General features: G+C 41.4%; 1 protein-coding gene across 2 annotated transcripts in view; it reads left to right on the top strand.

Moving 5' to 3' along the window:
* The window catches only part of HYCC2 (hyccin PI4KA lipid kinase complex subunit 2), a 47,549-nt gene extending 26,492 nt beyond the window's left edge, over positions 1-21,057 (top strand). Inside the window, exons 4-14 of one of the 2 annotated variants that reach the window (XM_081173251.1) lie at positions 527-604; positions 1,539-1,640; positions 2,039-2,218; positions 4,779-4,859; positions 5,072-5,187; positions 6,577-6,672; positions 7,934-8,050; positions 9,008-9,095; positions 12,094-12,253; positions 13,504-13,671; positions 18,815-21,057. In XM_081173251.1, coding sequence (XP_081029377.1) covers positions 554-604; positions 1,539-1,640; positions 2,039-2,218; positions 4,779-4,859; positions 5,072-5,187; positions 6,577-6,672; positions 7,934-8,050; positions 9,008-9,095; positions 12,094-12,253; positions 13,504-13,671; positions 18,815-19,413 — 1,758 coding nt within the window. In that variant the 5' untranslated portion in view covers positions 527-553 and the 3' untranslated portion in view covers positions 19,414-21,057. The remainder of the gene's footprint in view (positions 1-526; positions 605-1,538; positions 1,641-2,038; positions 2,219-4,778; positions 4,860-5,071; positions 5,188-6,576; positions 6,673-7,933; positions 8,051-9,007; positions 9,096-12,093; positions 12,254-13,503; positions 13,672-18,814) is intronic. The other variant, XM_081173252.1, reaches the window with a different exon arrangement.
* Positions 21,058-21,296: the final 239 nt, after the last annotated feature.

The raw sequence follows: 21,296 nt of genomic DNA on the forward strand, positions 1-21,296 counted from the left end.
CGCCCCGTGACGTCAGCGCGCAGCGTCACGCCGGGAGGGACGCACGAAAGTGAAAGTTTTTTCCCTCCCCCCCTCAGTCCCTCGCTCGGAATTCAGCTCGTTTGGGGCATCGCTCTGGCTGCTCCCTCTCCCGCCGCGCAGGAGCGATGCCTCTCTCTGGCTCTCCCTCCGCGCAGGCTGAGGGAGGGAGGGAGGTGCGCGTGTGACCCGTCTCTGCTGGGAGACCAAACCCAGCGAGGCAGAGTCGCGCGGAGGCGCCCAGGCAGCGCTGCCGGCTGCGAGGAGGAGCGCCAGGCAGCAGCAGGAGGCGCGGCCTCTCCTCGCCGCCGCCGCCCTGCCTCTCGCCGCCCGACTCGCCCGCCTCCCTCCAGGCATCTCGCGGCACACGAGGCAACGTCTCACGGCACACTCGTGTGCCGCGGAACACCGGTTGGGAAACACTGCACTATGGGACATTAGAAATCTTTCTTTTTAGTATACCTTGTATACTGTGCACTGTGCTTCATTGCTGCTTTCCCTTTCAAAGGTGAAAAGGAGTAAAAGTTGTAAGAAAATGCTTGGATCAGAACGTGGGGTTGTAGAAGAATGGCTTTCGGAATTCAAGGTAAGCAAATGTGTTTTTGTTTCTTTTTTTAAAAAAAGTAGGAGCTCAATATGGGTATGTCTTTAAGTTAACATCTTATATTAAAAAGCTGACAGTACCTAACTACCGAAGGCTTTTCACCAAAGCCAGACTAAATGTCTTTCCCTCTGCAGTGTTGGATGGTAGGTTGAGAGGAGTTCCCTACCAGGACAGACTTTGCTCATGTGCTCAAGACATCATATTTTGTTGCATCGTGCAAAATATGAGCAGGCCAGAGCTGAACTGATACTACCCTTGCTGGTACCTTTCCCGGGAAAATCAGAGGCTCACTATGTCAGGTTCCTACTGGAAGACCGGACAAATGCTAGAACGTTAGCAGTGGCAAAGTTTTTAGCGGTGGTTGCAAGAACAAATGAGCCCTATATTCTAAACAAAATGCTTGATTAACCTGGAGGCAGGCTGTATGATTTGTGTATTGATTTGTAATGATTTGTTGGGTCTCTGGACTGCAATAAAGATCAATTGATCTTTCTTTTTTATATAAAGAAGGTTGATATGTGTTGCAACTTCCTAGTGTAGCTGCTGGATGTAAGGTAGCATTGGGGCCCCCAAAAAACATTTCTCCCCACCACCTCAATAGTCTGTTGCAGTCCTCTTCAACATTGTCACAAACAGGGCCTATTTTTAACTGAAACACATATTTGGGGACCCATTTGCTAATCTCTTACAATATATTTGCATGGTGGTGATGCAATCCACCTTGGATTAGACCATGACCCACTAGGGAGTGGGTCCTGACCTCCCAGTTTAAGACCAGTGGTCTGTGGAGTGCATGGAGGATCTAGGCCTGGATTGCCTTAACAGGATTGGGGCCAGTGCATTTCTTTCTTTCTAGTCAGAGAGGCCAGTGTTTATAAGCCACCCATTCTTGACACTGCTGTATTTCTTCTCCTAGGCATTACCTGAAATGCAAATATCCAGTTATGCAGCAACACTTCACCGGAAGAAAGCATTGGTTCCAGCTCTTTATAAGGTCATTCAAGATCCAAATAATGAGGTATGAGACAGCCAAATTACCCTTAATACAAATAATGTTTTTAAGAGCTTCCTAATTGCCATTCCATTACCTAACTAGTACGAGCAAAACTCTGTTTCCATCTTTCCTGCATTAGTCTGCTTCAGTGGTCTTTGACAGTTACAGAATGCTCTCCAATTGAGCACAACCAAATTCAGAGTATTTTATCGTATTCGACATTGCTGCATTCCACAAAAGAGTTCTGTAAAATAATGGTTTCTTCTTACACCATTTTTATTGACTAATAAGTTAATTATTGTCAAATTGTCATTTTAGAACTGATTATTTGTACAGTGTTCCTTGGTAGACAAGATTCATATATATATATATATATATTTAATCTCTGGGGTGTCTGTGCTGGGGTTCTTTGTCTTCTCTAGCTTCTGGAGCCTGTCTGCCACCAGCTCTTTGAACTCTATCGTAGTTCTGAGGTTCGTCTCAAACGGTTTACGCTGCAGTTCTTGCCAGAACTAATCTGGGTTTATCTGCGTCTTACTGCCAGCAAAGACAGACAGAGTAACGGTTGCATTGAAGCCCTGCTTTTGGGGATTTACAACTTGGTAAGTAAGACTGATGAGAAAATGCTTGAAAAGTGCTTTGAATTTTCCCATCAATATAGAGTAAAACAAAATCAAGACACTTTCACGACAGGCTATAAAGTTTCCAAAACACCTTGGACTATTTTTACAAGATCAACTCTTATTAAAAATTAGGGAGTGACTTCCCCCACCCCAACCTTTTGGGTAATTCTCTAAAGGAGTGCATATCCTCATTCTGTCTTTGAAGTTTAGTCCAGACCTAGACAGGGTGATTCCGGTTAGTACAACTGCTGATGTAGGAAAAGGAGTTCTCATTTCCTTGGATTGGGTTGCATTCCCTTGAAATTTTTAATAGACTATTTTGACCCTTTTACAACCTCTAAAGCAGCTCTATATGCTTTAGCTGCAAGGAAACTCCAGTTGAAAGAAATGGAAAGGATCAGAGCAGTTAGTGTAAGGAATTCTTAAACAAATAATAGGCATTTTAAGGATTTTATTGTAATCTTTCTAATGGGGATTTTATATGGAAACCTCTCTGAAAGTTGTCAGGGCAAACAGCTACGGTGGATGATTCCTTGAAAGCAAGGAACTGCTTTTGGAAAGTTCAGCCGACAAATAATGTTTTCACCACAGTCTATTATTTTTGTAACAGCCTCACTTGTTTCTGTTCCATTTGCTAGTCATTGGCTTTATAGCCTTAGATACTTAAGATGTCCTAGTACCAAGGTATCATCTCATCTCATATATGAGCTTGCCTTCTCAATGGGATCAGTTGCAGAGGCTTTCCTTTGCACCTCACCAATATCAGAGGTGTGATGGGAACATGGTGCTCATGTCTAGTTTTGGGGTCCTGCCTCATCCCCTTTCTGACTGATCAACATCTCATGAATAACATTCGTTTCTGGCACGTATTTAGCTTGCCAAGCTGATGGTGCGTTCATTGGCTTTCCAGAGGACTTTGTCTAACAGATTGGCCGGTTCCATCTTTTGGATGGGATTGCCCTCTCTGAAGGTACAAGTTTGTAGTTTGGAACTGCGCTTGGATCCATCTCTGACCCTTGAGGCTGAGTGGGCTTCAGTGGCTAGGAGTTCCTTTTTCAAGCTACTAGAGAAGGATAGCATACCCACAGTAATTCATATACTGGTAACTTCAAGACTTGCAATGCGCTCAATGTGGAGCTATCTTTGGGCCTGGTTTGGAGACTCCACCTGGTACAGAATGTTGTGGCCAGATTTTGGTGGGGACAGACCTACCGCCAGCGCTTGTACCAGTGCTTGAAAACTTGTACTGGCTGCCCACGTTCTATGCAACAATGTTCAGCGTTCTTGTATAGATTTACAAGACTTCCTAGCTGAGATTAGACAGGGACCTGACAAAGACTTTTCTATTCCAACAGCCCTTTTCAGGAAGTTCTCTGTTTTGTGATTAACTTTAATTGATTTTAGCCATGGTATGCTTCGAATTTTTTCCGTGTATACCACTTTGACATTCCAGTGACTAAGCAATATTTAAATAGATCAGATAACTAAATTAAACTAAATCTAAAAAAATTACACCCTGTCGGAGCAGCTTACAATTGGACAGTCTTACAATCTAAACAGATGTGACACACAAGGAAAAAAGAGTTGGAGGGAGGAGAGGAGAAGCAAGCCCAGCCGCTAGTTTTTTAATCACGCTATATATTTCTTTTTACATAGAATTTGTCTTTCTAGTGGAGCAACTCTTCCCTGGAAAAACTCCCCCCACCCAGCACTGTTCATTAGATCTGGGAGCAGAGCAGGTGACAGGATCTGGACCAAGAAGACAGGGCTGCTCCTTGAGTACTTTTATCTATTGTTCCCTACTGTCTGCTTTTAAAAGTTTAATTGCTTGTTCTCCCATTTTAATGTTTTTAATATTTGCTGTAAGCTGCCCTGACTAAATGGGAAGGTGGGGTATAAATAAAGGTAAAGGTACCCCTGCCCGTATGGGCCAGTCGTGTCCGACTCTAGGGTTGTGCGCCCATCTCACGTAAGAGGCCAGGGGCCAGCGCTGTCCGGAGACACTTCTGGGTCACGTGGCCAGCGTGACTAAGCGGCATCTGGCGAGCCGGCACCAGCGCAGCACACGGAAACGCCGTTTACCTTCCCGCTATAAAGCGGTACCTATTTATCTACTTGCACTTAAGGGTGCTTTCGAACTGCTAGGTGGGCAGGAGCTGGGACCAAAAGACGGGAGCTCACCCCGCCACGGGGATTCGAACCGCTGACCATGCAATCGGCAAGCCCTAGGCACTGAGGTTTTACCCACACCGCCACCCGTTTATACCCCACCCGCGTGGGGTATAAATATTAACCAGCAAACAACATAGGACTTGCAGAACTATTGAGCAAAGGCTTACAATGACTAACAGTAAAATTGTTGAAAACAGGCTGCCACAATTTTTGCCTGGATAGGTTGCCTCCATATAGGCCTGGTTTTTCACTTGAAAGGCCACATTGCTTGCCACAGAGCAACCTTGGCTAATGACATGTACATTTGTTAACAAGGCATTATGATTCAAGGTAACTTGGTTTTCCGATATCTTTCTTTTCATTGCAGGAAATTGCTGACAAAGATGGGAACAATAAAGTTTTATCTTTCACCATCCCTTCCTTATCCAAGCCATCAATTTACCATGAGGTAAGGGTGTGCTTGTGCTGCCAGGCAGTTGTAATTTTAAAAAGTTTAGGCATTTCATTCTAAGAGAACTCTAAAAAGTAAATCTTAAAGCACCTTCTACACTTCTTGGTATATTGTAATAGGATGATCCTTTTAAATGCCACCATCCTATGTTTCCTCTCCTTTCTGAACATCTGTGGTGCCTTGAAGTTTAATGTTTCATTTCTCCGCAGCCATCTACTATTGGATCCATGGCTTTGACTGAGGGAGCCCTATGTCAGCATGACCTCATCAAAGTCGTTTATAGCGACCTTCACCCTCAAAGAGAAACATTCACTGCGCAGAACAGGTAAGTAGTTGATTCACCAGAGGGTTCACTACCAGTCTGTCAACATCTTTGTAAGATATGAAGAGAAGTTTGCTTCCAGGTTTTGGAGTCTGAGATAGTTAAGCAGAGCAGAAACTGTTCGATATCTCTGGACAGTGGGCATGTTCTATTGCAGGGGTGAGGGATCCTTTTCTGACTGGCAGGCTGGATCCTAATTTCACCTACTCACTTCAACGTGGTGGTGCACCCACCTGTCAATCCCCTGAAGTCATCATGGCATCAGGTGACAAATTCAAAAGGGCTTGCGGCCAATGCTGATCGGTACCGAAAGCAAGTCCCTTTGAAGGTGTGCTTTAAAAGCCTATCAGCTGATTAGGACTGACAGCTTGCCTTCAGAGGGGCTCACAGTGCCAGTGCACTTTGAAATCGATTGAAATGGACAAAGCGGGCTTGTAGCAAGCCCTTGAAAGTGCGCTGTCAGTTGTGGTGTGGGACTCCCTAGTTTGGCCTGTCCCGTTGGGACTTGCTGTCAGCACCAATCAGAAGCTATCAGAAGTGCACTTCAATTTCCCAGTTGTTCATTTGACGTCTTTATAGGTGTGTTGGCAGCTGGTGGTGTGGTTTGGGAAAAAAATCCATGTGGGCCAAATTAGAAGGGTTGCCATTTCTTCCTGCCTGTTCTAATGGGTGCCTTATAATATACAATTTCTTCTGAATGCTTTTATTTAATTGATATTAGACTGTGCCCCATGCCTTTGTAGAAGTTTGTGTAATTATTAAATTGTTAAACTTTAATATACAGTAGTACCTTGGGTTACAAACTTAATTCGTTCCAGAGGCCTGCTCTTAACAGAAACCGTTCTTAACCTACGGCGCGCTTTCGCTAATGGGGCCTCCCGCTGCCGCTGCGCCACCAGCGCGCGATTTCCATTCTCATTCTGGGGCAAAGTTCACAACCCGGAGCAACTACTTCCGGGTTAGGAGAGTTTGTAACCCGGAGCATTTGTAACTCGAAGTACCACTGTATTTGATTTGTGGCCACTTGTGAGGCATCCTTATTCATGAAAAGCATTCTTTCCGTTTTAGGCCTTGCAAACCTTAGTAATTCATGACCTGAATGCAAACTTTCTAGGACATCTGTGACTTCTAGTTTTACTTTGGGTGCTCTGTGTAAAGGAACTGAAGAATCTGGTTGCCTCTCTTAGCTTAACACTTTGGCTGTATAACAACCAATTATTCTATTGAGCTTTTTAAGCCTTGCAACACTTCTATGCCAAGCCCCAAAAGAATGAAGTCAAAGAGGTGTACTCTCAGCTAATATTCTCCTGTTAGAGAGTTCTGTTAATGGGTCTATTTTTTAAGAGGTGAGACTGCCGTTTTCAGTCTCATGTTCATCTTTTCTGTGTTTAGGTTTGAGGTGCTGAGTTTTCTTATGCTGTGTTACAACTCTGCAATCGTCTATATGCCTGCCTCTTCCTATCAGTCACTTTGCAGGATGGGTTCCAGGTGAGAATCATACACTTGACATCGTTGAGAAAAATGTTTTCTCCCAGGTTTGTTTTTTTAAAAAAACAGTTATGCAAAGAAAGAAAAGGTTCAAGTCTCACATGTTATTACCATTACATTTGACTTAAAATTTAAAGACCTAGATCTGTTTCTTACAGGATTAGCAATCTGTGACCCTATTTTGTGTGTGATAACTTAAGGTGGTGTATTCTTTTTTATGGGAGGCTTGGAAATGGGATGAGATCACATTTTTTGCTAAACATACTTTGAGAACCCTGTTTTTACTAGGTATTCAAAAGTAGATTTTGGAGCATCCCGGTTTCCCTCCAGCAGTTCCCAGGCTCTGAGACTTATTCCCTTGGGGGTTCCCCAGCTGGTTTCTCCCACTATCATTACACTGCATCCAACCAATCCATGACTGTTAGATATGTCTGAAGGGCTGCATTTGTCCCCTAAGGGTATAGCATATATGAGACAAGTTGCTACTTTAAGAAATGTATGGGTTAGAGAAATGATGTCATTGGCACCCGCTATCCCTCTTAGGATCCTTTTAGTGAGAAAGGGGCACCCATGCTGCATAAAGGATCCTCATAGGAGAGCATGGATTTGGATTCCATGGTCTCCCATCAGATCCCTTTAGGTTCCATTTCTGTTAAAATTGATCATTTTGATTGATACAAGGTCTTGGATTTGACGGGATGACAAATTTCCAGTGCTGGGCCTACCCATAGTTAGCTGTTACATGTGTGTTAGCCACAGTTAGAGCAGTGCCTCCAGATGTTGGGCTCCAGTTCCCATTTCCCTTTATTGGTCATGCTGGCTAGGGCTGATGGGTGCAGGGGTCCAAAAGCATCTGGCGCGTCATAGATTCCCCACCCTTGACTTAGAGCAATAAAGTAAGAATGTCAGTTAGAAGGGGATTGGCAATTTCCTTGTTCCTCATTCAGGTGTTTCCCAGGAACAGAAACTGGGTTGACCTTGTGTTATGATTAGAGAGGTATTTTTCTGATCTCTAGCTTCCCAAGTGTCATTATGTATTACATTTTCTTGATTTATTCCCATAAAAAAAAAATCTTCCCCAGCGATAGGGAGGAAATGAAGGATTCCACCCATCACCCTTCCATTTTAGTCAAGTAGCTTTTTTGGGCGGGGGGAGCTAGAACTAGAATTGATTACAATATGTAATTGACAGTATGAAAACTTGTTTACTCAAAATGTTCGTTAGATCAGGATTTCATAAATGCTCTTAATGTTTTGCCAGACTCTGTGTGAGTGGGTTTCCACGGCAACATGAGAAATGCTGGAAGGAAGATTGTGGCCGAGTGGTACTGGATCCTGACTTCATGGTACAGCTGCTCACTGGTGTCTATTATGCTGTGTAAGTATTCAAAGTCTGGACAAGGAAGAGCTCTCTATTTTTAGCTGGATCAGAATATATTTACCTTTTTCCTGTCATCTAGCTGCTGAGGCACTGAGTACTCCTTTATTACCTATTTTTTTCCTAAGACTGGCCATTTTAGTTAGCATCTTGTAAATACCTTATCAGCCTAGCACAGCAATCATATGCATGTCTACTCAGAAGACAGACCCATAGTATTCAAATGGATTTACTTTCAGGTAAGTGTGCATAGGATTGCTATCAGCTTTAGACCCTGAGGTATAGCACTTCTGGCTTGCTTTAGATGCATTGTGGCAGTATAACTTTTAAAAAGTTGTGTTTTTTTAGCCACTTTGCTTAATTGTATATGTAAAAACTATTGAAGGGAGATGTGTTTGCCTAAATACCCTCCGTTACCGTACAGTGGTACCTCGGCTTACATACGCTTCAGGTTACAGACTCTGCTAACCCAGAAATAGTGCTTCAGGTTAAGAACTTTGCTTCAGGATGAGAACAGAAATCATGCTCCGGCGGCAGTGGGAGGCCCCATTAGCTAAAGTGGTGCTTCAGGTTAAGAACAGTTTCAGGTTAAGAATGAACCTCCGGAACGAATTAAGTACTTAACCCGAGGTACCACTGTACTTAATACACAGGTTTCCATTGCTCTTTATGAAGTGATATAAGTTAGATTACCTTTAAAACAAATGTTGAAAATATTTTTAACTATAGGAAACTTCAACTTTGTTAGAAGTGCTAATGACACTCTCCTGATTGGGGGAAGTGCAGGTAGAATGAATTTGTCAATAATATGTATAGTTTTTAATAAGCTAGTTGCTGGAGTAAATTAATTACAGCAACACAAAAAGAGGGCTGTATTTGGAAGGTAAGTGATAGGCGGAAAAGCTCACATTCAGAAAAAATAATGAATCATCTTGTTTCCTTTTTATCCATATGTAGTTATAATGGACAGTGGGAAGTTGGCCAAGAAGCACTAGATGACATAATTTACAGAGCCCAGCTTGAACTTTTTTCTCAGCCACTGTTGGTAAGGAAAAAGTAACTGCAATCCATTGATATCATTAATATGTGTGTACATATGTGTGACATGCTCAAACCCTTTCAGACCTAGCTTAATCTTTTTTCTAGTGGTCTGTGTGGTAGGGACACGGGTGGTGCTGTGGTCTAAACCACTGAGCCTCTTGGGCTTGCCAATCGGAAGGTCAGTGGTGAGCTCCTGTTGCTTTGTCCCACCTTCTGCCAACGTAGCAGTTTGAAAGCATACCAGTGCAAGTAGATAAATAGGTACCACTGTGGCAGGAAGGTAAATGGCGTTTCTGTGCACTTTAGCACTCGTCATGGTGTCCTGTTGTGCCAGAAGCGGTTTAGTCATGCTGGCCACATGACCCGGAAAGCTGTTTGTGGACAAATACCAGCTCCCTTGGCCTGAAAAGCGAAATGAGCGCCATACCCCATAGATACCTTTGACTGGACTTAACCATCCAGGGATCCTTTACCTTACCTTACTTGTAGTGGTCTCATGAGAAACAGTGGTGCTTTGGGGTTCTGACTGTGCCATGGAGCTGTATGTATTAAGCCTTCCCAAGCAGGGCTGAGAACCAAAGAGTTGCTCGGCTTCATGTATGGCGGCATTCAGCAAAATGCTAGTTGACTGGGGGAAGAGTGGAGGTGGATCAGTGACTGGTGTTCTCCCAGCATGCTTGACCAAAGAACTCCTTTGTGAATCATGCAAATGTGCACTTTGGCTATGCCATGGTGGGGAGGAATAGCAACCTCTTTTGGCCTGAGGAGTGGCCAACCCTCTGGTGGCAGCATGCCATGCGCAGATGTATATGCATTATGTACACAGGAGCATAGTCTCCCCTTCTCAGCTGATCTGGAGGTTAGCATCCCCTCTCTGCTCATCAAGTGATCAGTCTGATAACCATCTCCACTCAGATTCTGAGCTAGATGTTTAAATATCTCCGTTCACCCCAACGTTGTTTTCCTTCACATTTCTGTTTCTTTTTTCCCTGCTGGTAGAGTCTTGGGGGCCATAAAAAAATAAAAATCTTCTGGTGACAGAACAAGCCCCCTGGCCAGACAGAGGTTAACCACTCTGTATTATGTCTCGTTGTCACATCACACGTTTGTGATGGGCAGAACCATGATCTTGTATCACGAGGTTCATATGAGGGAGACCTAGAATGACTGTTCTTGCACACACATTGTGTTTGTATTTCGAGCCTGTCTTAGTAAAACGAAATAAAGCCCAATGCTTTCACGTTGCCATTTTGTGAGTGTCTCCCCACCGTCTCCATTTTGTAATTCACCGTTCCTGAAATCTGTTCATTCCAACCCAAGAGATTTGTGCCAGTGGGTTTCTTGTACAGCCATAGTACAGATAGTATTTTCCCACTTCTCCTATCTCTCATGTTTTCAAAATGAGTTTGCCGTGCAGCATAAGGGGCTGCTATTTAAGGAAAACAAGACTAAAACAACTGTGGATCTGTAGTTAATTTGATGACTCCTTGACCTCCCCAACCTAGTCCCCGCCATGTCCTGTTAGACTATAAGTCCCAACATCCTTGAGCATTGGCCATGCAGAATAGGAATCATGGGAGTTATAGTCCAAAGCACCTGCAAAGGCTGGAGAAGGCTGTTCTAGTCGGTTAACAGTATATTAACTTGTGTTGGCAGTAGCTGAAAAAATAGCGCTCCAAAAGATTAGATATTGGAATGGTAAGCAACAGTTTATATCTTTCGTGAGTCCACCTTGTCTTGTTTTCTCCTTTTGATGTAATTTCTGCTTCAGTTCCCAATCATGCTATAAAGTTCTATTTTCCCCCTCCTGGTTTTTATATATGTGACTCTGTATATTAATTGATTGGACTAAGGAATGGTCTCTCTGCGTATACCCTTTGGCAGATGACATATGAATATTGAACGATAAAAACTGCTGAAGTACTTGGCCTCTACTAGACATAAATAAAAATAAAATTGATAACGAAACAAGAGATCTGCACCTTTGTCTGTGAATGTAGAAAAAGAACGTAACAACAGCAACAATTTCTTTATATACTACCCATCTGACTGGGTTGCCCCAGCCACTCTGGGCAGCTTCTGACAAATTAAAACACAGTAAGACACCCAACATTAAAAACTCCCCTATACAGGGCTGCCTTCAGACAGATGACATTCACAGAGAATTGGGCCATGGGGCAACAGATTTGAGCCAGGGCTGTTAGTTGCTGATTTCTGTAAAGATTAGAGGCAGAGAGCCAGTTCAGGATGTACTTCCTAAAAGGTAACGTAATAATATTGAAGTCTGATACTCATGCAGCAGTCTAAAAACTAACTCAAATAAATGTGTGTGTGTGTTTTATAGCATTTAAGTACTAGCCATTTTGCAGCGGAGTACTGTGGGTTCATTTATAGGCAGAAAAGAAATGCAATTTTCATCTTTTGAATAGATTTGATTACATAGCTCATTTGATGAAACGTTATTGGCTGGAACATTTAATTGCATGCTTCTGAACACCATAATGCCTCTTACCTGGTGAATTATTGGAACCATGATTTCATTTAGGGGATGACTAAATGCACTACTAGATTGAAAATTCAACTGAAAAATTTAACCTACTGCTGGCCTGTTTCTGAGACCAGCTATGCTATAAAACCTGTAGGTGGATTTATATTTGAATTCAGCTTTTGTTTCTGACTAAACAATGAGCCCAACAGAAAAGTAACTCAATTGATTTGTCTCATTTAATAATACTACTACTAATAATAATAGGAGTAATGCCATCCTCATTTCAAACACTTGTCAGTTTTCTCCTAAACTACTTTATTACGGAATTTTCTTTTCTTTTAGAACTGTCTTCCTTCTCTGGTTTTCTCTTACTTAAGAAATAGATTTGAGTGTCCTGGGGTTGCAGTTAAATTTATGTAATGCTCCTGGCTCCTTTTCCAGTTTGTTCTGTTTTTGGGGGGTGTTAATCCACTTGTTAAGAGCAAATTTGTGCAGCGTTTTACTGTTGCCATAGGTTGCAAATGCTATGAAGAATTCGTTGCCCTTTGATGCTCCTGATGCATCACAAGGAGGACAGAAGGTGTTGAAGGTGGAGGTTACTCCAACTGTGCCGAGGATTTCTCGGACTGCCATTACAACAGCTTCAATCCGCCGACATCGCTGGAGAAGAGAAGGTAATTCTTTCCGGTGTTAAGCTATTAATGTAGCATAGCATTCTTCACCTCCATTGCTACAAACTGGTCTCTGATCGTGAATGTTAACATTGGTTTCTGCAATATAGATAGTTGTGATCAATTTCTGTCCACTGCATGTGTAAACATATAATCATGATATCCTGTAAGGAGGTCAGTATCCTTACTTTATGTTCTGGGGAACCTAGAAGGGTTTAAGTGATTTAAGTGGTATCCTATGGTACAGTTTGTTTGTTTTTGCAGGGCTAGAACATAATGAAGTTCTGACATCCTTTTCCATATTTTGTTAGTTAGATCATATCTCTAAAACAGTCTTAAAACATACTCCTGTGGCTTGAAAATATGCTCATTTGCAGTTTGTAGTATGCAGCCACATAGTATCTCTGAAAATTTGGAATTTTGAATGTTTCACATTCCAGGAGTGCAATTTTGGAATGTAAAAAACTTTGAAAAAGGGGAAGCAATGTCAAAATAATAATAGAGCTTGGAGTGAGAGGATTCATAACTATAAAACTAATATGGTTTTCATTGACAAAATTTATGACTGACATTTAAGAAATACTAAGAAGCTTAGATAGAACTTTCACCAAGTTTACATAATATGTACTGTCCCCAGAACTATATTTTCAGGCCCTAAATTTGAAAAAACAAAACAAAAACCTTATTGGTGAATGTCAGTTTGTTTGTTGAGCCAATTTTGGACTTTTCTCATTATTCTTAATGATGAGCAGCTTTCTAATTAAGACTGGTTCTAAAACAAACATAAAGTTGAAATTTAAAAAATATCTATTATAATTACTTTTCATGCATTATGTTTACTTTAGAATTGTGTTTATTTTCAAATTACATTATTTTAATGCTTTTATTGCTACATATATTAGAGTAGAAAAGCATAATAGGCAAACTTTAAAAATGGAATTCTTCTCTCCATTAAGCTTCCTTCTGCTGATACTCTGGTGTTTCTTTCTATTCTGGTTTCCTGACCCTAAAACCAGTATTACCATTTCGCAAATCCTTGGTCATGTGTGTCCTTAGCATTGATATGTTGTATGCTGGTCTCTTTGTCTACAGCACGTCTATTTATATGGTGTCCTGCTGCTCTCTGCCTAGTAAAGTGCAGATAGCATTATTGTTGTGTTCCATGTCTATGCAAAACCTTCGTTTCCCTGCCTGGGGCGGAATGTTTAGGGAAAGAGTAGAAAAGCACTAAAATATTATATGTTGAATCCCAGATGGCTTTGACTTCTCAAGCGATGCTGACTTGAGCATTCCCGGATCTCCGATCCTACACGGCTCCACAGACCTAGGGATCAAACGCAAGCAAGAGGGGGACGTGCTGGTGCTCAGGACCCCTGAGCATGGCTCACCGGAGCCCAACCTGGCAGCAGCCACAACAGAGGGTAGGACAGAGATGAGGCAGAAGTCAGTAAGGCAGTTGCTGGAGGAGGGTCCTTGCTCCTTATCCCCAAGCAGAAATCCTTTTCATTCTGGAGTGTGTTTCCACTATCCCAAGGTGTATTCTCTTCCGCTTCTAACACACATATCCCTTTTATGCTTAGCACCAGGTTTGGAACTAACTTTTCCAGTACTATGCAACTCAAACCTCTTTCTGACACTTAGCTTGGCATGGCTAAAATAAGGCAAAGCGCCACACACAATAACTTTGGGATTGCTTGGAAACACCCTGTTACTGAGCATGTTAACTCAATAATAATAATAATCAGAATAATCAGAATAAGTGAATGCACCAAGTAAACAGGCCAAAATCATTTTGTAAATCTGGAATCCATTTAGGGTATGCAATTTTTATTTTACCCCGATTTCAGTTAAGAAAATATTTAATTAAAGAAATTTCTAAAGGTTTTTTTTCTCTCATCAAGCATCTTTTGCATAACACTTCACTTGCTGTGTTTCCAATTTGCTTGATTGTTTTAATCTTCTGGTCATGAGAACTGTGTGAGTGACCAGCTATGTCCTAAAGTTGAATTAAATTCTAGTTATGAGATTGTGTCTCATACCAGGTTGTCCTGGTAGGTGCAGCCTAATCTTTGTGAAAAACATAGCCTAATACAGTGGTATCCTTCAGGCCATTAGTGCCTTTTTATTTAGACAAGATATTATCTTGTTCTCTTGAAGGAAGAGGTTCTCTTTTTATGTAGTTGATATGATCAGTCTACAGTCCCTTTGGTCCTGATGGAGGGATGCTTAATTTGCTGTACAGTTATATGAATATATTTTGCTATTCCTCAGGTCATCTGAACCTGTTTGTGTGAAGACCCCTTTCTATATTTGGTGCAGCCTTTTTGGCATGGCTGATGACTCAAGTCATATCTTTTGTGACGTTGTACTTGCAGGCTATGTACTGCACATGCGTTGCAGTTGCCGTAAGGAAGGTTAACATTCAAAATATTTCTAGAGTTAATGTTTTGTTGCATCAAATGTAAAGGAAAGGCAAGACCTTAGGCATCAGTAGAAAATTATGGAAGTGTTGAGCAATTTTAGAATTAGCTCGTGGTGCAGAACGAGTTTGAGCATGCTCAGTAAATAAGAGCCTCAACCTTTCTCCATTTGTCCCAACTAGTCTGTTTTTTGTTGTACTAACTAAAACATTGCATGTGCATGGCCAGAAGGATGCTGAGAAATCCTCACATGCTGAGTATCTTCTTTTGAAAAATGGTCGCTAAGTATGTGGCACTCACATTTTTAAAAACCCGTCTTATTTTTAAAGACCTTCAGTGTTATACCACGTGACTTTTTATTTGGAGTGTGCATCACCCTATCACGGTTAATGGCAAATGGAGGGAAGAATATGGGAGCATGGCTCCAAGCAGAGAAAACTTGAGGTTGACTTTTTGTTCAGGCTGAGCAAAGCTGTTTTTCAGTGATGTTCTGGGGTGAAACGGGTTTGGGCTTGGGTAAAAATAATAATAATAATCCTGTTTGTAATGTGAGTTTTCGTTTTTGTGGTCTTTATTGGTGATGTTGGTCTTGCAAAAAATACAACTAGTAAATACTGTTTCTTGGCTATGCAAATTTCTAATATTCCACATTTTTAATTACGAAGAATGGTAGGTGGAAGACTTGGGTTTCTGTGAAATGAAGCTATGTCAGTTTTCCATATACAGTGGTACCTTGGTTTTCAAACGTCTCCATTGACGAATATTTCGGTTTTCAAATGCCGTAAACCTGGAAGCAAATGTTTCGGTTTTCGAACATGCCTCGGAAGTTGAATATGCCATTCAGCTTCTGTTGAGTACAAGATCCTGAGGCCTAGCTGTCAGCTATTGAGTTTCCGGTTTTTGAATGTATCAGAACTCAAACGATCTTCTGGAACAGATTACATTTGAAAGCCGAGCTACCACTGTACTGCAAGTTAACAAGAAGTGGAATAGTAATGTCTGTATGGAAAGGTGTGATATTGACAGCAGGTTTTGGGTAGTGGTTTGTGGCCATTGGACAAAAAAAGCCAGAAGGTGATAGTGTGGAGAGTCAAAAATAAAAATATTTCAGTATGACAAAAACTGGCCCCCGCTACATGCTTCTGATTTTTTTGTTTTATTGTTGTGACAAACATTTTGCTGCCTCTCTAGGCTTTGTTAAATAACTTTTGTTTTTCATTTTCTGTGGGAGAAGAAAGCTGTGCTTCCTTGTTTTGATTGAGGCCAGAAAGGAAGTAGGAGGGTGGATACTGAATAGTAACTTAGTTAAGCAAATTGCTCAGAAACCTCACTGGAGTGTCTGGGTTCTGGCTTGAAAGGTACTACCCTGCATGTTGTCTTGTCTGTTTTTCACTCTTGAGCACTGCTGAGCTGCTTGGGCCTCTGCATGGTGGTAGCCTCCCAAAAGCTCCCACCGAGCCTCTCTTGACTCTTTTCTCCAAGCGGAATGGATACTTCATGGTCTTAATTCCTCAATTATTGTTGCAGGTCTCCCATCTTGCAGGTTCAAACCATTTAATTTTGAGTACATTGCAAAATTATCACGAGACTTCAGTTGCACCTATGGAGAACTTTGGCCATGTAGTTCTGGAGCTTCTCCATGCAACTTTCACAATATCCATTAGGATAAGAAAGGCTTGAGAGAGGTGGCGTTGGTGGCAGCTGCTGCTGTTGAACCAAATGCACTGTCATCTGGCTTTGCATGATGATCTCAAAGAATATAAATGTTGCGTCTGATAAAGGGGTGCTTTTGTTTTCAGGATGTTCTGTTCTAGGTATGTATTAAATGGCTTTTGTATTTGTATGTGTAAATAATACCATGTGCAGAGTGACTCGTTTTCTTTAAATGTCCTCTTTGATATATGGGAAGCACTGTATGGAAATGTGCGACAGGCTGCTTTCTAATTTTGTTGCGTTTCGCAGGGCAATGTTATGTTAATATTTATAAAGACGAGTTGAATAAATTCTGCTTAGAAAAGAACAGAAAATACCCCTTCAGCGTGTAAAATGTTGTGTGTTCCTTGACAGTTGAATTTAATACTAGATTTAAAAATCTGCCAATATGGTAATCTTACCGAGGAGAAGAGATGAAAGACAGGATATATTAGGAACCACTTGATAAAACTGAGGACTGTTGCATAATTATGAAAATTGAGTTAGGGCAGTGATTTCCAGTTAGTGGGTTGGAAGCTACAACAACAGCTACAGAAGGCTACTGCAGTATGGATGATGCAGGAATGCTCCCAAAGGTGGCAATTCTTCTTATTACCCATCTAGATGGAGATGAGGCTGGAGATGCTTCCATATGGCACTAATTCCACACTTATAGCACTGACAGTTGAAAACTGCTCACCATGTGGATTGCCTCAAATGGAGGTTTCATGCCAGTGTTGCATGTTTCCAGCAGTTAGTGTTGGCACAACAGGCAAATCATGTAGCGAGTCAAGTTGCTTTGAAAAGGTTTAGCAGTAGCCCCATAAAAGTATTTACAATGGCACTTTCATAGAAACGACAATATAGTGAGATTCTACCTTAAGTCACGCACATCTGGAACGATAATATTGCTTTCAGGAAGAATGAATACGGAGGATAAACTGGCCAGTCAGCATCTAATCCGTGTCATTTTGCTTTTGTTTCCTAAATCTTTTCCATTTTCCTGTTTGCTATATATATATATATTTTAAAAAAAACCCTCACTAAAATTCACAAAAGCAAAACACATAGCATGCATTCTTATATTAATGGCACCAAAACATTTCTTCAACACATAAGTCCTATAAGGACAGTACTCTCTTTTCCCATAATCTCTTTTCTGGAAGAGATGGTATTTCAGTATGCCCTCCCAGTCCTGGAGGCATTTGCTGCCTCATCTTCAGCGGGGTTGCTGTGGGTCCTGGCAGGAGCCAGGTTTACTATAATAATAATAATTCTTTTTATTTTTATTTATACCCTGCCTTCCCCAGCCAAGGCCGGGCTCAGGGCGGCTAACAAGCAATGATAAAAACAAGCTGAATGAATACAACTTAAAAACAAGATTAAAATACAACATTAAAATACTAGTTGCTTGGAACAGCTGTTACCTTGAAAATGTCCAAGGCAGCTCTTGGACCACCTCATAAGAACTGATTGTACCAGGAACATGGCTGAAAATTTCACAACTGAGTGCATAGGTTTGTTCTGACTCCCACTAGGAGGTGTGGATCTGTTCAGTTCAGTCTTGACGTACGGAGCCAGTGACTTCCTCTATCATATCTAATGAATGAATTTATAACTAGCCTTGAGAGAGAGAGAGAAGCAGATATTGCCAGGCTGCACTGGGTATCTCAAAGTGTTGGTACCTGTTCAAGCTGGTTATGTACCTTCATCTTCACATTCCATTTTTAGATGCTTATGTGTTGGAAGTAGCACTACAGTGTCATTGATATAAGAAACAATTCTAAGATCAGGAATATTACATGAAGGACTTTGATAACTTGGGTAAAAGTGCTCTATTGTATTGGTAGTAGCTTTTAAGGGCCTAACTAGGTGTGCTGGTAAATGTGTGATTGTATTTCTTGTGTCTATTTTGTCCTTCTAAGAAACTCCCTTCCCACTGAAAGCTGATGCTTCCTCTGGTGATTTTCATCGTGACTATGGCGAAGGGAAGGATTAAACTCCCCTCTTCCTGTGTGCCTTGGTCTGAATCTCAGTTGGCCCATCACAACTGCTGTTTAGAAGGGAAAAGAAACATGTTAAATGCAATTATGCCCACTGAATGTCTAGTTTGGCCATAACCATTGAAAATTTAAGTAGGATGCAGAGTATTATCAATGGAATGTAATTTGTTGGAAATTGTAGCCACCCAGAACAATTCTAATAATGTTTACTCAGAAGTAATCCCTCTGAGTAAGTGTGTTTCAAGACTTCAGCCTTATATGGATCTTCTGGGCTTTAACAGAAAAAATATATATTGTGTTTTCAATCCTAACCATGTTTATTAGGAGAGTTAGGTCACAGAATAAAACACAAATTTGTGAAGAAATGTTCTAGGTGCAGTCGTAGAAATGTTGTAAAATTTGTACCATGATGGTTTTGTTTTTCAATCTGATTTCTTTTGGGTTTTTAGATGGTGAGGGTGTCAATGGAAGAGAAGAATCTGTGAATCTTAATGATGCTGATGAAGGATTTTCATCTGGGGCATCCCTGAGCAGCCAGCCAGTTGGAGCCAAACTTTCATCCACATCTCAAAGGGGCAGCTTAAGGAAAGGAGTGACTGGGCGTTCAGCCAAGGATAAGGAGATTTCAACACCTACTAAATCCACGGAGAGCCCTCGAGAATCTGCCCGTAAGCAGTATCTGAACCAGTCTATTGACCTCAGTACAGATGCAATTGAAATGACTCCTACAAAGAAACACCTGAGCCTGCCTGCTGGGCAGGTGGTGCCAAAAGCCAATAGCGTGAGCCTGATTCGGACTGCTAGTGCTTCTTCCAGTAAATCATTTGACTATGTGAATGGCAGTCAAGGGGGTTCAGGAGTTGGTATTGGCGGTGAGGGTGTTACTAACTTAGCAGCTGGCAACACCAATCGGTTTTCGACCATTAGTCTACAGGAGGACCGCTTAGGCCAAGCTGGAAATGGCAAAGATGTCATCTCGCCAGGAGCTCCTCTGACCAAGCAGTCCCGATCCCCAAGTTTCAATATGCAACTCATATCCCAGGTTTAACTTCGTTGTCCTTCCTCCACTTTCCCCTTTTACCCAATTCCTCGTTGAGCAACAACAGCAACCATCATCCTATAGTGTGAAAATCCTGGCTTTTGTGATCTTGTTCAATTCATTTTAGATGTCATACTATATTTTGTACTGAAACAGCAATAAAACCTCATGTTCCAATCCCCCCCCCCGCCCTTGCCCTCCCTAAATGTTGTTGTGAAGCAAGTATAAGATGTACTTTATGCCTTTTCCATGCCTTCCTTTCTCCTTGGGTGATGTGCAATCCATTGTAGGCTGATCAGTCCCATTTCAACACTGTGAGTTTTGAGAAGATCGGAGGAAATGGTGAATGTGATCCCTATGAAAATGAAGCTTTGGCTATTTTTGAGAAATAGAAACGGGTTAGCTTTCTCAATCTACAGTTCTGCAAAGACTACTGGACTGTGACTTTTTGTCTCTTAGAACCAGGAGTGCCTCAGAGATTCTAATAGGACTTTGGACCTCTGAGTTAGTGCAATCAATTCCGAGGGAGGGAAACGCTGCCATTGCTCCTGGTGGCTGTCTGAATGCACTTTGTCATGAAAACGAGAGCAGTGCTCCCTCTCTACCATCCTCTATTCTTCCTCCCCAAACACTTCACGTTCAGCAATTGAGACATGCACGTTTTCCAAGTTGTTGCCTCCTCCGAAAGAGTGGGCTGTAAGTAGACAGTGTAGGTTACAATGCACTTTTAATGGCGTTGTAGCCATATTTCATGTTACATGTCTTCCCCGTCCAGGACACAGGGTTGATTTGCCTATATGCCAGGACTTCCTGAAAGATGAATTATGTTCAAAATAAGTGAGAAGTAGAAAAGGAGCACACAGGCTTACCCAGAAATTGCTATTCAGCACTGCTCCTTTTAAAAGAAGCTATTTTTGTAAGTTGATATTCTTTGAAATGAACAAGAAACTGCAGATGAAGAGAGGCCGCTTGCTGTGGTGTGACTAAATTTAGTCACAGAATAGACTCGGATATCTGCGGTAAATACAGAATGTTCTCCAGAAAAATATGCCAGGAACAGAGCCAATGGCTGCAGGAAACATAGGTGACTGAATCCTCTTTAAACCTTTGCCCAAACAATGGCGTTTTTGGCAGTCCTATCTCCCAGAAGGGTAACAATTCACTGCCTATATTTTGATTAATCTATTGCAGTTGTGACTATTTCATCTAGCTAATGTAAGGGGAGAGGTGGAATCCTCTTCCCTCTAATAATCTGGGAACTCGTACAATTGAAACTAATTTTGAATGCATGTGACTGGTGTGTGGGCAATATTTGGCGTTTACGCTGTAGATCACTGCTTTAAATTGCATTTCTTATTCTAAAGAAAAGTATTCATCATGTTTTGGACAGTCTTGTGTATACATCAACAGCAAAAGGGGAAATTTTGCCCTTATATCCCTTGTACATTGATCTGGAAATGTGCAGGTTATTAATCTAAGAAAAAGCTGTTAAGTTCTGTCTCCCAACTCTGGCATTTTGGGTTCATTACATTGGAGAGGAAGGTTGGGAGGAGTAGAAACAATAGGTTATTTTTAGAGAGAATAAAGACTATGATATTTAGAACTACAAAGTGCCATTACTCTGCTAAATAATAATGAAAACAATTTTTTAAATATAATTGACAACTTCCAGTTCTGCTGCTCTCTTGCTTCCCTGACTCATAACTTTAAAATTCCACTTTTTCAAAAGGACCTAGCCTACCTAATAGCAATGTTGTTTTGTACAATTGCTGTAAGAGTTATAGCAGTTCTGTAAAGGGTTCTTACTGAAGCTAAACTAATGTTGAACCATTACATACTAAGGTATGGATCTAGAGAAAGTTATTTACACTTAGTTCCCATTCAAAGTAGTG

This window comes from Podarcis bocagei (genome assembly GCF_964188305.1).
Source record: "Podarcis bocagei genome assembly, chromosome: 1".
NCBI classification, from domain to species: Eukaryota; Metazoa; Chordata; class Lepidosauria; order Squamata; family Lacertidae; genus Podarcis; species Podarcis bocagei.